Source organism: Bison bison, unplaced genomic scaffold (genome assembly GCF_000754665.1).
Source record: "Bison bison bison isolate TAMUID 2011002044 unplaced genomic scaffold, Bison_UMD1.0 scf7180017864327, whole genome shotgun sequence".
NCBI lineage: Eukaryota > Metazoa > Chordata > Mammalia > Artiodactyla > Bovidae > Bison > Bison bison.
The window spans coordinates 2763309-2779011 of record NW_011494899.1 but is presented as its reverse complement, the minus strand read 5'-3'; the positions used below and the strand labels follow the sequence as shown (position 1 = coordinate 2779011).

Sequence of the window (15703 nt, the reverse complement as noted above, 5' to 3'; positions counted from 1 at the left end):
ACCTTGGATTACAAAGGAATTACCACTTATGTAATTCTTTCCATCATAATTTTATAATTAATATATTCAAATGCTTATCTGTGTCTTAAGTCTCTTATTTAGCTATTTTAAAATTTATATTAACTATGCTTATTACTCAGTTTCAATTAAAAAATTGGTTTTATAAATTTAACTATTGCTGTATCTTTATAAGTGAGCTATTTTGACTAAGCACTGAGGCTTTCTTCCTTGTGAAATGATGTAAACTCTCCAAACAATAAGAAGAAAATGTTACTCAAGGTAAATTTGTGCCTTGCGTATTTAAGGAAACTCTATTTTCAGAATCGTTTCTCTTTTAAATATTGTTGGTTTCCCAGAGTTATCTAACCACGATTTAGTAGCTTTGGTGGTCTTAGTTGAACCTATTTATCCATGAATTTACCTTTCTTGTGTGAGATTATACCTTTTTAGTGGTTATAGCCTGACTTATATAGTTACCAAGTATTTTTTCATGAAGTTAAAAAAAAATAAAAACAACATTGCTCATGTGTTGTTGCTGCCTGAGTCACTAGATTATGAAGGAGAAAAGATCTCTGTGCGTTTGAGGGTGCCAGAAGCGAATTTTTATGAAGTCTTCCTGCTAGTCATTTTATGCTGGAGTTTGGGTTACATGCCAGTTTGAGTGCCTCTATTAAACAAACAGAAAAAACTCATGACAGTAAATCTGAATTTCTCATATTGATGTTCCTTTTCTGGGAGTATATGAAGAGTATGTTGAAGTATTTTACTATGAAGAGAATTCAGCAGGCCCATGTAACACATTTTTTGAAAAATATATAACTATTTTCCAAAAAAAGAAAAATAACATTGTGAGCAGAATGACAGTTTGTTTGTGGCAGTGCCATGGCTCACAGGATTTTAGTTCCCCAACGAGGGAATGAACCCGGGCCTTTGGCATTGAAAGGGTGCGGTCCTAACCACTGAACCACCAGGGAATTCCTGACATTGTTTTAATATTTTTGCAAATCTCTTTAATATTTGGATTAATAGAAGAGAGCTAGATTCTCATAGTTGCTTCTGTGTTTAGTCTGTTGTGTTACTGCACATCATTTAGTTTCTGGAAAATCCTGTTGTAGACTGGTGACAGAATGAAAGTGAAAAGACATGTTAATATTGATGTTTTAGTATTACCATGAAAGCAGTTTGTAACCCCTTAAATAGTCCTGGGGATACTCAGGGGTTCCAGACCACACCTTGAGAACCAGTGCTTTAAATGAGGAAGCTTTTTTCAATAATGACTGAATTCTATCAAGGATATAAAGGCTAAATATATTTTTTTCCATGCTCCTTTTAGGATATAAAACAAAGCTTTTTTAAAAATTAACAGCAACAAAACTGTAAATCCAGGAAACACTTAAAATAGTTTTCTATTTTATGAAAGGTGTCAAGTCTTTAAAGTATTTCTTCTCATAGATACTAAGACTTAGCATTGGACCAAGATGTTTTAAAAACATGTACAATTATACCCTTGAGGGAATAGCTCTTCATGTCTTGATCAGATTTGTGTTTATTTGGTTGACCTTATCAATACAATCTCCTGATTGTTAGGAAGTCTTAGGCTACTCAGTGATTTGTACTGTTTTTATAAAGACTTAGATTTGACTGTCTTATATTTTCTCTCACTAGGTTCAATGAAAGATCACCCACAACAGCAACCAGGCATGCTGTCCCGTGTGACTGGGGGTATCTTCAGTGTTACAAAGGGAGCTGTTGGTGCCACCATTGGTGGCGTGGCTTGGATTGGTGGAAAGAGTCTGGAGGTGACCAAAACAGCTGTTACAACTGTGCCTTCCATGGGAATAGGGCTGGTGAAAGGGGGCGTGTCTGCTGTGGCTGGAGGTGTTACAGCTGTCGGGTCTGCTGTTGTAAACAAAGTGCCCTTAACAGGAAAGAAAAAAGACAAATCTGACTAAAATATGGAGATACACTTGTTCTCCACAGCATTATGATGCCAGTGGCATTGAATTGCTAAATTATGGACTACAACCAAGTCACCGGTTTTGGACGTTTATCTTCTAACTGCTGTGTTGAAAGTATTGATGACTGACTGACTGGCTTTTGTCTAAAAAGAAGAGACCAATACTAGCACAGTGTATGAAGGTTTCTCATACTTAAATTCCAGCTTTTTATCTGGTAAAATGTTACACTTATTCAGTTGTAACTGAAGATATGGTGTATTTGAATATTTACTATATAAGTCTTTCAGTTTAACTAAAAATGTGAAAGTTGAATTTAGTGGATGATCTTTACAGTTCCATATGTATAATGTGCCAGGTAACTCATCTGCCCCTTAAGAAGGGAACCTTGAACTACATAAACTGTACCTTTGATGTGCCTAATAGTTTCAGATGTTTTAGTTTTTTTTTTAATAACCATAGTTGATTAGACCAAGAGGCATTCTTTTATTATTTAAGATGGTAAAAGTAGCAGGAACTAGAGAAGGTTAAAAGATTCATGGTTTTGTGAGTATTAACCATCTTGTATTAGACATGCATTATATTAATTTAATCATTGATGCCTTACAAAAGAAAACATCTTTTCTAATACCCTGAATATGTGCAGTTCTTAGGATTATTATTATATATGGATTCTTTCAAAAGTTGTTTGTGAAATTAGTTTTCCCTCAAGAATCTCAGGATTAGTGGGGTAAAGGCATTTCTTGCTCTCAGCAGATAAGATAGTGCTTGTTAACTGTCAGTAGTTACACCAAATTGTACACTTCAACCTGGGCTCATGCTCCATCATTAATAAACCTTACAGTGCCTAAGGAACATTTCTTTGCTGGTCAGAAGCTATGTTAAAAGAGTTTCATATTAAGGAGGAACACATAAATCATTTTAAGTTCTTAAGAATTATCTGAAGCATCCAAGATACAAAAAGAATTCTTCACACCTATTTTGTCTCACGTGCTTACATACTCAGTTGTGCCCAACTCTTTGTGACTCCATGGACTGTAACCTATCAAGTTCCTTTGTCCATGGAATTTTTCAGGCAAGAATACTGGAGTGGGTTATGATTTCCTACTCCAGGGGATCTTCCCAGTGCAGGGATCAAACCCGTGTCTCCTGCTTGGCAGATGGATTCTTAACCACTTGTGCCACCGGGGAAGCCCCATTTTGTCTCAAGGATGGCTTAAATTATTAGCAGTACCCCTTTTAAAAAACACAGTACAAGCAACTATGGATATGTGACTTGAATGGAATGGGCTCCATAGATTAGTTCTGAAGATTAAGGATATTGATAAGTGCTATCAATGTTTGACAGGCTTTTAAAATGTTATCTTACAGTCCTTTAAAGCAGCAATAGACTTTGTATCATTTTCCAAGTCAACTTCAGGCAGGGAATTGAATTTTTTGGTTACGGATGATAAGCGTATCATATCTTAATAACGTCTTGTCAGGTCTCGTTCATTCTAAAAGAATATGACTTAGCTAGAATTCATTTTTGTTTCATGTTCAATTTCATAAAAATTTTAAAGTGGAATATATATTTGGCATATCTCTTAACTAAGGGTTTAATCCAAGTTAGAAAAATCTTAATTTTCTTTAACTTAAGTTTGGAAATTTGCTACCATTCTGCACTTTTTTTTTTTTTAAATGAGCGAGGGGAAGAAAGGAGGTGATACTCTGAAGTCAGTAAGTCAAAATAGCACTCCTGAGAACTTAAATCCCTCCAACACCCAAAGCTTAAGTGTTTGTTTGCAAACCCCTAAGAGTTTTACATTAATAATGTGGATCAACAAAAGGATAAGAACAAAACTTTTAAAAGCTTTTATAAATACCAACAGGGGTTTATGCAAATCCAGTTTCCCGAACCTTTCTACGATATACAAATCTGGAAAGTCATTAAGGAGTTAATGAGAAATTAAATTGGCATTTATTTCATCCAGTATGATTTATCTGTTGGTATAAAGAAAGAAAGTGAAGTCGCTCAGTGGTGTCCGACTCTCTGCGACCCCATGGACTGTAGCCTACCAGGCTCCTCTGTCGATGGGATTTTCCAGGCAAGAATACTGGGAGTGGGTTGCCATTTCCTTCTCCAGGAGATCTTCCTGACCCAGGGATTGATCCCAGGTCTCCCGCATTGTAGGCAGACGTTTTACCGTCTGAGCCACCAGGGAAGTATCTGTTGGTATACTGTGATCAAATATAATTAGAAACAGGATTCAAAAAAAAACTCTGAAATTAATAAACACTAAATGATCTAAATAATGGTATTGGAGAACTTTTTCCTGTTATTTGAAATTATTGCTTTGTTGCTAGTTTATATTTCTAAATTATCTTTATAGGCTCTGCTGTGCTTTGTACCTGAATTTCTACATATAGACTTTAGTTTACCGTATGCTTGAATATTTATTTTCAACTTCGCTTGTCTTTAAAATTGCTTGAGAAAAAATGGTTGTAATTAATTTCTGCTACAGAAAAGCCACCTGGTACATTTTATCTCATCAAGCTTGTTTTAAATTTTAAACTTATAACTTTGTTCAGGAGAGGCTTTGCAATGATAGCAGAGAACTTGTACAAATGAACAGTTAGTTGTAGAGGTCTTGTTGAAATGAACTTGCCATTTGATATGTAAAGCTGTACACTTGAGTCTTTTTCAGTTTATTTTTGTAGACTAGCAGTTTGACCTGTTGAACAGTACTGGCTAACTTCAAGAAACTGAGGTTGTTGTATACACCTGGAGGCACCTGTTATTCAGCTTATCTTTTGAGTGGGTATTTGGCACAATGAGGATAAACTTGTGTGACCCACCAGAATGACTGATCTAATAATGTTGACATGAATCCTGTACTTAGTGAAATGTCAGATGAAAATTATTGATGATTGAGTAAATTTTTTGTGTTAAAGAAATGGGAAAAGAATACATGAATCTGTTTAATAAAGCACTATGATCTGCAAAAGATGAACTGTTTCATAAAGATCTAAGGAAATAAAGGGAACTTTAAAACAGGGTATTCTTAAAAGTTTAGTTACATAGCAAATCAGAAAGTACTGTAGCCAGTTTTTAAATTTTTTGATACTAATGCACAAACATGACATAACATCTCCAAATATGAATTCTGATGCCAACAATCAAATCCATATATATTTTAAACAACTCTAATAAATATTAAAAATGCAGATTTCTAGGTTTAACAGCAACTTGCTGAATCTTTGCAGGGTGGAATTCAAGACTGCAGTTTAACAACCTCTGCAGGTAGTTCTTGTGCACTCTACACTTCGGGAATTGATGCAGGAATTATAAAATAGGGAGGGCACTTCTATGTCCTAAGCAGATGTGGAACCAACTTAAGACTGCTTACTGGCCAGAAATGACTCAAAAGGGAAGGAAACCAACTGGAAGAAGGAAGAAAACTGATACTTACTGGGCACCTACTTACCTATCAGGCATGGTCCATAAATTCTCTTATTTAATCAGTATGAGGCCCTTAGGAGGAAAGTATCTGTATTCCATTTGTACAAATATGGAACAAGCTAACCTCCAATGTTAGCTGAGTTTCCCACAACGCTTGAATTAGTGTCAGTCACAACGTCTCCGGCATATGTCCAGAAACAGAGGGCACTACTCAATAACTGGTCCTTCATTCTGCTGCTGTAGTGCTGCCTGTATGCTTGGTTTACCAAGCTGTGTGATTTGAGCTCACTTCAAATCTTCTGGGTGATAATATTTATTTGGCAGCTAATTGCATTCTGCCACAGAAATGAATTTATACATAAATTGTTTAAAGGGAATAATGTAATTTGTTGTTAGAGCCTTTTTTTCCACAGAGGAAATGAAATTTTGACTCCAGTGTTTTATGTAAGGGTATCTCCCCCTGCTATGTTGTTGATTTTGAGTATCTAAAATTTTACTTGTAGGAAGATCTGGGTTAAGAATGCAAGAATGGAAAAAAGCAGAGGTTCACGGGCTAAAAAGTAATGGACTAGGATTTGGTCTAAAGGAAGATAAAGCTGGTATACTGCATGTTTGACCATGAATGTGGATTTTTTTTAGTTTAAACTTTTCTAGTTAGACTAAGCTACAAATGTATTTTTATAACCACAACTGCCTCTGGTTTGCTAGTGTACTGACAAAAGTTTTTATTTATTTAATTGAAGGATAACTGTCTTATAATATTGCATTGGTTTTTACACAAAGCTTTTTACATTAATGGCCACAAAGCACACAAGGCTACTCAACTCTGCTAAACTTTCTTAGTTTGTTCACTTCCCTACTCCTCAAAATGACTTTCATTCCCCTGCTTCCTACCCCTCCTGCTGTACTCGCTTTCTCCCATTCTAAATCTCTGTAAAAAGAGGCAACCAGACAGCAACTCTTCTGCCTCTCACAATGCACACTCCTCCAACCTGCCTGCATGTGTTCCCAATGCTCTGTGGGCTGGGCATGGGCCAGAACAAATGTCTCTGCTCTTATCCAAAGTAAAGCCCACTTTCACTTCCTCAAGGACTTTAATCCTTAGTATTAATTCGTTTTCCACTTATCATCCATCTCTTTCTCCTTGGGTCATACCCACTGACATATAAACATATTCCAGTATTTCCTTTCTTTAAAGAAAAATTACTCAATCTCATTACCTCCATTTTCTGCTTCCATTTACAGCAAAATTTCTTGAAAAATGATATAGTCCCTGACTCTCATCTCCTGTTCTCTCAACCCACTCCAGTTGCCTTCTTACCTGTCTCATTCCACCAGAATCACTCTTGACAGGGCCAACCAATGATTTCCAGATCCACTGGTCATTTCTTATCTTAGCTGACCTCCCCATGGCATTCGATATTATTGAAAATGTCCTTTTCTCTTGGCAGACTTACTCTGGTCAACCCATTCTAGACCTGGTCTGCCGCTACTACAAATTTATCCTCTTTCTGGGCAGTCTCATCTAGAGCTGTAGCAGATAAGCAGATGATCTCCAGGTATCTATCTCCAGTCCTGATTTCTCACAACTCCAGACTTAACTATTTTTCTGTTTGAAAACTCTGCTCAAGTTGGGCATCTCAAGATTGACATCGATAATTACCAAGGAGACCATATAATGAATAATGCATTTCAAACTGAGACACTTTTGACAGTGAAAGAGAACACTGCTGATAATTCTGTCAGGGCAGCAAGCATAAACAAAAATCTGCCAAAGGATTTCCCATCACATTTAGAATGAGATCCTGTTCCTTAGACCTGTGCTGTTCATCTTGTGTCACTCTGACCATCACTTAACTCTGCCCTGACTGTACTGGCTGCCATGCTCCCCTTGAACAAACATTTCTGTACGACTTTGAATGAATGACTTAGCCTCTCTGTGCCTAAGTGTCCTCATCTGCTAGAACAATAAACAATGGTACTCTCAGCTCTTTAGAGTTGTAAAGCACAACATGCCTAGCACTTAGTAGATGCTGCAAAGAGATACCTTTCAGTCTCCTAACTAAGGAACTGAACAGATTTGGACAGTAAGGGTTACTTGCATTTGCTGAATGAAGAAATAAAGTGAAGATGTGGTCTACATTTTTCATAATTTTTCATTACTTAAGGGCCTTGCACACACACTGCACATGTTTGAGTGTCAAGAGTCAATTGTTTGTGTATTTGTTACATAGTTCAAACTCCACTGCTGAAAGTGAGCCAGTCTATGTGGGTAATACTTATCTTGAAACAAAACTTAGAAACTTAAAACCTAAATAAAATCAGTACCAACCATCACACACTTAACCTTTCATATGTTACAGTCAGACCTGGATTCTCGGTTTCCTTAAAAGCTGTACTTAAAATGAATATGAATTAGATCATTTTAAATTTAAGGAATTTTACAGAGACGATTTCATAAAAACTCCTGAATTTGTAGTTGGTACTCACTCTTGTAGCATGTCAGGTAGGGGTAACTTTTTCTTATGCCAACTCATAAGCAATCCTTTTTCTGTTCACAAGGTTTGAACAGAAGAGAGATCTCAGTAAATCTGGGCTCTGGCACTTAGCAGCTGGATGGTTCTCTAAGCTTGATTCCTCATCTGTAAAAAGGGGAGAGTAATACACGCACACAGAAGTGTTTTATGAAATAAAACCGTCAATTTTAAACAAACTGACCATATAAATAAGTTCTAACTATTCCTTATGATGGGTAATACTTGGTTCTCAAAGATACCTATTCCAACCTGGAGATAAAATCAACCTCCTACACCAAAACGTTTTAGAAATTTGGTAATGTTTCACCAAACACTAACTACAGGATTCAGACCATAGTGGAGTGATGTTTCAGAGCTGGTGGTAAGAAAGAAGACTGGGTCTGCATCCCAGATGAAATGTGCTATATCAATAAAAATGTATCCATAATTTGAATGAAGGGAGTGCAGTTTTCAGTTTCTAAAACTATTCACTTACAAAATATCACACTTGTACCATTTAATAGTAGTTTTTGTTTTTGTTTTAAATAGCTCAAGGAAAAATTACAAACTTTATTAAATGCAATTTATATTTTCAAGTATAGCAGCTGAGTCAGAGATCATGTACTTAAGAGGTAATTTAAACACAACTCAGAAGCTACACAGGTTCTTAAAATTACTGGTACCCACAATATTCCTGAATCACTTAAGTTTTTGCTACTTGGTTTCACTCTGCACTGGTAAAAAGCAGCAACATCAGTAAGCAAGTTACTCTTCAACATTTAATGGTGCCACAGGGTTAAATAATGGCCTTCCTTTTTTGGCCTGAATTTTACCAAAGTTAGCCTCAAATTCTTTTTTTGTTCCATTTATATTTGCTAGATGTCCATCCTTTATTCCATAGCCTAAGGAATTCAGTTTCCTTATCCTGTATTGTACTATTTGTGGTGTTAATTCAAGAACCATTGGTGTCTCTCTTATCTGAGCTATGGAAATTCCTTCTTTCAATAATCCCTGAATTCTCTCCTCCAAAACTGGAACAGAGTAATACAAAAGGGCAGGACATTTCAAAACCAATTGCTTCAGGTCATGATCAGTACATTTAAAAGCATTTTTAGAGAAAGACATACTGTTCTGTATACTTCTTGGGCAAAGCTGAAAAAGAAATCCTTTGAGTTTGGAGAGAAGCTGGAGAATTTCAAAGTTTGTGAAACCCTGCTTCTGGAAAAATTCTAGTGTTTCCTTTATAGCTGCAGAAGAATTTAACAAAATAAATGGGTTTTGGCTTAACAATTTTAGAAGCCAAACTTTCATGTTGGCCTCGGACCCACCTAAATTTAGATAACTCTCTTGGAGAATCTTTATCATTTGCTTATTCTTCTCAATAGGATTATGAAAAATATTAGATGCAGTAGTCAAAAATCTGCTAATGACCACATTTTTGAGTCCCAACTCTTGAAAGAACTGAATATTCAGCTTCCGGTTTTCCTGGTCTTTAACAGTAAAGAAAGATTCTGGAAACTGTTCTATTAACTTGACTAACTTTTCCTCGTTTTTACAGACCAACTGCCAGAGTTCTCTTTGGGTGTTAACAGCAGTTGGACTGCAGATAATTGCTTCTGGGCAGCGTTCCAAGATACTGGCTACAGCAGTCTCACTGGCACCCAGCTGTTGTAAAATATTTGCAATTTCTTCAACATAGGTTTCATCCTCCAGAAGTACCCAGCCTTTTAATCTTCGAATTTTCCTGATGTCAACTGACAATTTAAAGAGCTTTTCTACTGTCTTTTTATTTTCTTTCTTTGACTGACTATCAGTTGTACAGGTGAAGAATGCTAGAAAAGGTCTGTATTTTGGAGCTGATAGCCTTTTTCGGAAAGAACAGAGTCTGCAGGGCTGGGATCTCATCAGCAACTTCGACAACATGGCTGCAATCCACTGGCTAATTGCCACCGTCCTGAGACTCCAAATGTACAAATCATACCTGTAAGAAAGAAAATACAGGTTCTCTTAGAATACAAACACAAACCTGAGCTACAAATACTAAGCACGGAAATAAAATGGACAGATCATACAGGTAAACTACTCATGTGGAGTATTAAATAGAACTGTTTAAATAATTGATGAAGTAACTGTCATATACTGCTTCCCATCTTAAACTTAATAAATACCCTCTTTGAGCTTTGCAACAACTTGTGAAGTAGTTATTTCCATTTAACAGATCAGTAGCAAAACCACAGGGAGTTCAAAGATTCACAGACCTCAAATGTTATTTTGACAAAAATTTCGTTTCTTACAACTCTGTTTCTGTCTAGGGCATGTACATTTATACACACACTCTTTTTTTTTTTTTTAATGTTTTTTATATTTTAAAGTTGATGTCTAGGTAAAGCAAATACTTTTTGAGGGGGAGTCAATTTTAATTTTATATTGTATTTTTTGCTGAATAGCTATTATCCAAAATAAGCCACTGATTTTGTTTTGTTTAAAAATGAGTTAATAAATATAATACTATTTTATGAGAATTTGTGACAATCTTTTTTTATAAATCCAGAATTAAGTCTCAGCCAGGTAAAACAAGGAATACCAGGTAAAACAAGGAATACCATGTGACTGCCCGGTGAAGTCATCGGAAATCATATTAGCTGTGGACTGTCATGGTGACCATGGCTTATTTCACTTAGTATAGTACAGCATGTGTTAGGACAAATCAGTTAATTTTAATTGGTCAAAGAGTCAGGGAAGTATCCCTTTCCTTTAGGATTCCTACTGCTTTTATGCATCAGATGAGAAGATAAAAATTCATCCCTATTTCCTTCTATATTACTGTTTGAATCTTAAAAGCCAGCTCCTTTAATTCATTTGAAATTTCTGGTTGTGAGCTGAGAATGTAAATAGACTTTATCAATAGTTTAGCTATATCTAAGCACCATTTTTAAACAATCCTTTCCTTCCCCATGATTTGTGATGTTTCCTTCGTTATGTCGTATTAAATGTAGCTTCTGTTTCTAGCTAGCCTGCATCCTTGTGCGTGCGTGCTAAGTTACTTTAGTCGTATTGACTCTTTGTGACCCTATGGACTGTAGCCCGCCAGGCTCCTCTGTCCATGGGATTTTCCAGGCAAGAATACTGGAGTGGGTTGCCATGCCCTCCTCCAGAGGATCTTCCCCACTCAAGAGATGGAACCCGTGTCTCTTACATCTCCTGCACTGGCAGGTGAGTTTATCACTAGTGCCACCTAGCAAAAATAGTAGGTGGCACTCCCCTACTATTTTTGCAATTCCCCAAAGGAGCCAAGTGGCTAATTTCCGGCCTTTGCTTCTTACTTGGCTCCCTCTGCTAGACCATCCTAAAACAATCTCTAGTCAGCTCATTCTTTCACACCCCTCACAAGGATGTCAAATCTCAGCTCAGACCTCAGCTTCCCCCGACACCCATTCTCTCTTTCACTCTCAACCCAATACCCTTGTGTCTAACTAGTACAAAAAAAGGAGTGCAGTTCACCACACCAAACATAAACCTTCTGCTGTTTCCCTTTCCCTAGAGTCACACCTTTCATCTTCCAGATAATTCCTGGTCTTGTGCTCATCCCAGCCTCTCTAGCCTGAGATCTCTAGAGCCCTTCTTTCTCATGTATTCACTCTTCAGTTGAATCCTCCTCTCTCAGGTTCCCATCCTTCACCTCAATGGCTCCTTCTCTCACTGCCCCTCCAGCTAAAATTATTTTTCTCTTCCTCTCAGTTAATTCTTGTACAGCCTTTCTCTTCATTTCCTCTCTTCCCATTTACATAACTTCCAATAAAGACAACTTTCATGTGATTAAAGCCAATGAGTAGTTGTAGTTCCTCTTTTGGCATCTGCAGCTTTCAGCACAGGTGACCACTTTCTTTGGGAAATAACTCATACCTGACTTTCAAGACTTCCCACTCCCCTGGTCCTCCTTCCTTCCTCTGTTTCTGACCACCCTTTATCTGTCTTCTCTGCAGGCTCATCTTCAAGGCTTGGTTCTAGGCGCTCCTCTTCTTACCTTAAGAGTTTCTCCTCAGAGATCCTGTCCTTATCCAGGGCTTGTTAATCCACGGAAACTTCATTCCAGCTTCTCAAAATGTAATCTTGTCACTTCCCTGCAATAAACTTCTCAATCACACTTTAGGATAGAGACATAAAGTAAATGTCTACTTTACCGTGGCCTTTAAGGCCTCTGTGTCTTAGGCTCTGTCATCACCAAAATCTCCTGTCCCCCACTGCCTACACTTAACTGTACCAACCCCCTTTCAGCCCTTGGCGCTCTACCTGTTCCCATCACAGGGTCTCTAAAGACTGAGAGCTGTTCCCCATGCCCACAATCCTCCTGTCTAAGTGTCACTTTCTCAGGGAAGGTTTTCTGCCCTTCGTGAATAGATGAGGTGCCAGATAGGCTGTCTTGGCACCGTGGACTGTTTCTCTGTGTGCTTAGTTGCTCAGCTGTGTCCAACTCTTTGCAACCCCATGGACTGTAGCCTGCCAGGCTCCTCTGTCCATGGGGATTCTCTAGGCAAGAATACTGGAGTGAGTTGCCATGCCCTCCTCCAGGGGATCTTCCCAACCCAGGGAATGAATCCAGGTCTCTGCATTGCAGGCTGATTCTTTACCATCTGAGCCACCAGGGAATGCCACTTGTCATAGCTGCAGCTGTTCACGTGTGATTTCTGTCTCACTCTCCATGAGGACAGGGATGGTTTACTGCCCTGTTCCTATGATAAAATGCTTCTCTACCTTTCGCCTGACTGGCACTGCTGACTCTAGGATGCATGCCTGGGCAGATGACTTTCGTGTGTGCTCTTCCCCAACACGCTGCTCTTGACCCTACTGTGGCACTTATACTCCTGTAAGTTCTTCATTCTTTCAACCAGTTTTTTGGGGTTTGTTTGTTTAGCTCATTCTCTGTGACAGACATTACGCTAGGCATTAGCTCTTCTGCTAAAACATTCTTCATATCTTCGGATCACAGACCCATCAGAGAATATGGTGTGAGTCAGAGGCTCTCTTTCCAAAAAAAAAAAAAGGACCTATACTCACAACATTTTGCAAACAACTTTAGCAGGATTTGTGAGCACCCTGCAGTCTTAACTATGAATAACCTGCACCAGATTACAAGCATCTGGCAGACAGGGTCTGAGTGCAGTTCTACTTTATCCCCTGTACCCAGCAAAGAACTTGGTCCACAGATAAACAAAGTATCTGTCAATGGAAAAGCAGTGACAAACCAAGTGCACTACAACTTAAAGTAGTGGGTAAAGCTGTGGGCTGCCTCGGCCTAGTTCTGGATCATTAGTTGTGTTATGACTTGGGGAAGTCACTTTTCTGTGCCTCAGTTTGAGCATCAGGAAAGTGGCAACATTCAGTGTTTGTCAAGGTTACAAACTGGGTGATTGTGAAGATTAACACCATGAATCAGAGTATTCAGAAACTCATTAAGTCATCACAACAACCTATATTAAAGATGAGTTAACAGGTGAAAGTAAAGTACCCCAAGGTCGCTCAGCTAAAAAAAGACCAGATCCCGCATTCAAACCCAAAAGCTTAGCTCGAGCCTGCTCCTGGCCCCGTGCTCTGCCCATAGTAATAATCCAGGTAAATATTTGTTAAATCACAACGTGGGCTATTTTTCTGATGCTTCATTTTTCTTAAGCATTTTGGGGGGCGTGAAACCCACTTCTGTAATATGCACAATTTTCATAATAACGGCCCACTCGACGAACACTAGTAATTAAGTTCGACTGTGACAACACATATGATCTGCTCAGTTTGAAATTAACCCCAGTTTGTAAAAAAGAAAAAACGAGGGCCCAAGGAAGACGGTGTTGGGGAGAGACCGAAAACCACACATCCGTCATGTGGGGCATGCGCTAAGAAAAATTTCCGGCCGGCTGCGCCCCGGCGTCCACCAGCACCCTGGCCAGCCAGGCGGAGCTGAGGCAGCTGACGGGGAGTCTGTCTTCATGGTGGGCGGCTCCCAACTCCAGACTGCAGCGGCGAGCAGCCACAGGTGTGCAGGACCAGGACGACTCACCTGTCAAGTGTCCGCTCTGTACACGGCAGAGTTCCAGGTCTCCAGCCGCCGGCCAATTCCCCTCAGCAGCGCTGACCCGGCCACCTGTGAACCCGCAGACACGCCCAGAGCCCCCAACGCAGCCAATCAGGACGCGAGGCAGAGGCTACGTGACCCCTCTGACGCAGCGCGGAGGGGCAGGGTGGCGGAGTTCACCCCGACCGGCTTTTCAGCTTTGGCCAGCAACTATTGTCGCTGGCATTCTCACGCCTTTGCCCTCTGTGTAGTTTAGAGAACTTGGAGTTTGTCTTTTTGTCCCTTGGGGAATGTCACAGCCCGTGAGAAGAAAAAAAGGTAGAAATAACTCAGAAACCGCTATATGTTTAAGCTGTAGCCATTCAGAATTCCCCAAATAAGCCTACAGATAAAGAACTAATTTACAAAAGAAATTTAGTTTAAAAAAATCCCGAAACTTATTCGGAACCTATCTAGCCTTCCTGTCCCCCGTCCCCTGCCAACCCAGCAGTCAGCTACAGTGCCTGATTCTTCTTTAAAGAAGAATTAAAGAACTTGAAAGAATTAAACTGCCTCCTGACACTTTAACCCAAATACTAGCCTTTTCAGGTAAACTGCTTGGTGGTTTATATTCTGATTATTACCGGTGATTCCAATCTCATAAACAAATCTCTCCCTAAAGCCAGGCTCAACGTCTGTCCCATTTACTCTCATATGTATCCATACACATATTTATGGCATGCCTATTAAGTGTCAAGCATTTGTAGCAGCAATGACAACACAGAAGTGCACCAGACAAGGGGGAATATGGAGTTCACATTCTGGTGGAGGACAAAGATATTAACAACCACTGACACTATTAACTGCAACTATAATAGAGTTAAATGTAAAGGACAAGGTGCCCAAACTGGGCTAGCTGTCCTATGCTGGGTGTGGAGTTGGGAACAGGAAAGCTGTGATTTACCCGGGCGCTAGGCCCCTCACTTTGTATTTCATAGTATACTGTGCATACTTCTAAAAACAGCCTTAACACAAAGGACTGTAATTCTTCTAGATTGCCCTGTCTCCTTGTGGAGTGAACTCACTGTGGATACCGATGAATTAATTTTCTTATCGACAATGCTTGGCACATGACAGGGACTTGGGAAATGCTAACCAAATCTTTGAGTCTAGCCTTATTACCTAGTTTGTGCTCAATAGCCTTTGTTGAGAGGGTGACAAGTTGTACTTTAATTCCACAGAGTAGCAGCAAGAATCCTTACTCCTTGTTTCTAGATCAACTTTGATCTCCAGGATATATGAGGTAGGGGAGTGTCTGTCCAGTAACTCTTCTCCCTCTGAGTTACCCCCACACAAAACCCACATTATTTGTGGCTTTACTGCACTCTTTCCTGAAATACTAGGATCTGGGGTCCAGACTAACTGAAGTGTGTCACCTACATCTGGGTCTGATACCTAGGTCAGGAAGATCCCCTGGAGAAGGAAATGGCAACCCACTCCAGGATTCTTGCCTGGGAAATCCCATGGACAAAGGAGCCTGGCAGGTTACAGTCCATGGGGTTGCAAGAGTCAGACACAACTTACCAACTAAACTACCACCACAGAAAAGAGAAGGAAGTTACAGAATGTGAAGTCGGGCCTTAGAACTGCATGCCACAGTCACTGGTCAGGAGGGAGGGAGCAGGAATGTGCATTAAGGAGCTAGCAGCTAGTACCAGGGCTCCACAAAATTGTATGAGGAATGACA

The 15703-nt window shown here is 39.2% G+C and overlaps 2 protein-coding genes across 5 annotated transcripts in view; one reads left to right on the top strand and one right to left on the bottom strand.

The window, feature by feature from the left end:
• The window catches only part of TMEM263 (transmembrane protein 263), a 6715-nt gene extending 1555 nt beyond the window's left edge, over window positions 1-5160 (top strand). Inside the window, exon 2 of the mRNA XM_010853378.1 lies at window positions 1666-5160. Coding sequence (XP_010851680.1) covers window positions 1666-1952 — 287 coding nt within the window. The 3' untranslated portion in view covers window positions 1953-5160. The remainder of the gene's footprint in view (window positions 1-1665) is intronic.
• A 942-nt stretch (window positions 5161-6102) lies between these two features.
• On the bottom strand, window positions 6103-14462 carry MTERF2 (mitochondrial transcription termination factor 2). Of its 4 annotated transcripts, XM_010853377.1 has the most exons (4): window positions 13963-14462; window positions 11938-12034; window positions 9041-9894; window positions 6103-8039 (listed from the first exon to the last, which is right to left on the bottom strand). In XM_010853377.1, exons 3-4 carry the CDS (start codon window positions 9834-9836, stop codon window positions 7921-7923), a joined length of 915 nt encoding a protein of 304 aa, XP_010851679.1. In that variant the 5' UTR covers window positions 9837-9894; window positions 11938-12034; window positions 13963-14462; the 3' UTR covers window positions 6103-7920. The 4 variants fall into 4 exon arrangements, with proteins under 4 accessions (XP_010851679.1, XP_010851677.1, XP_010851676.1 ...); XM_010853375.1 differs by having other exon boundaries at window positions 6103-9894; window positions 11938-12057; window positions 13963-14456; XM_010853374.1 differs by having other exon boundaries at window positions 6103-9894; window positions 13963-14456.
• Between the last annotated feature and the right edge of the window lie 1241 nt (window positions 14463-15703).

Bases quoted from the DNA above. Each gene is read 5' to 3' on its own strand.
- MTERF2 (XM_010853375.1), bottom strand. From the start codon at position 9,836: ATGTTGTCGAAGTTGCTGATGAGATCCCAGCCCTGCAGACTCTGTTCT.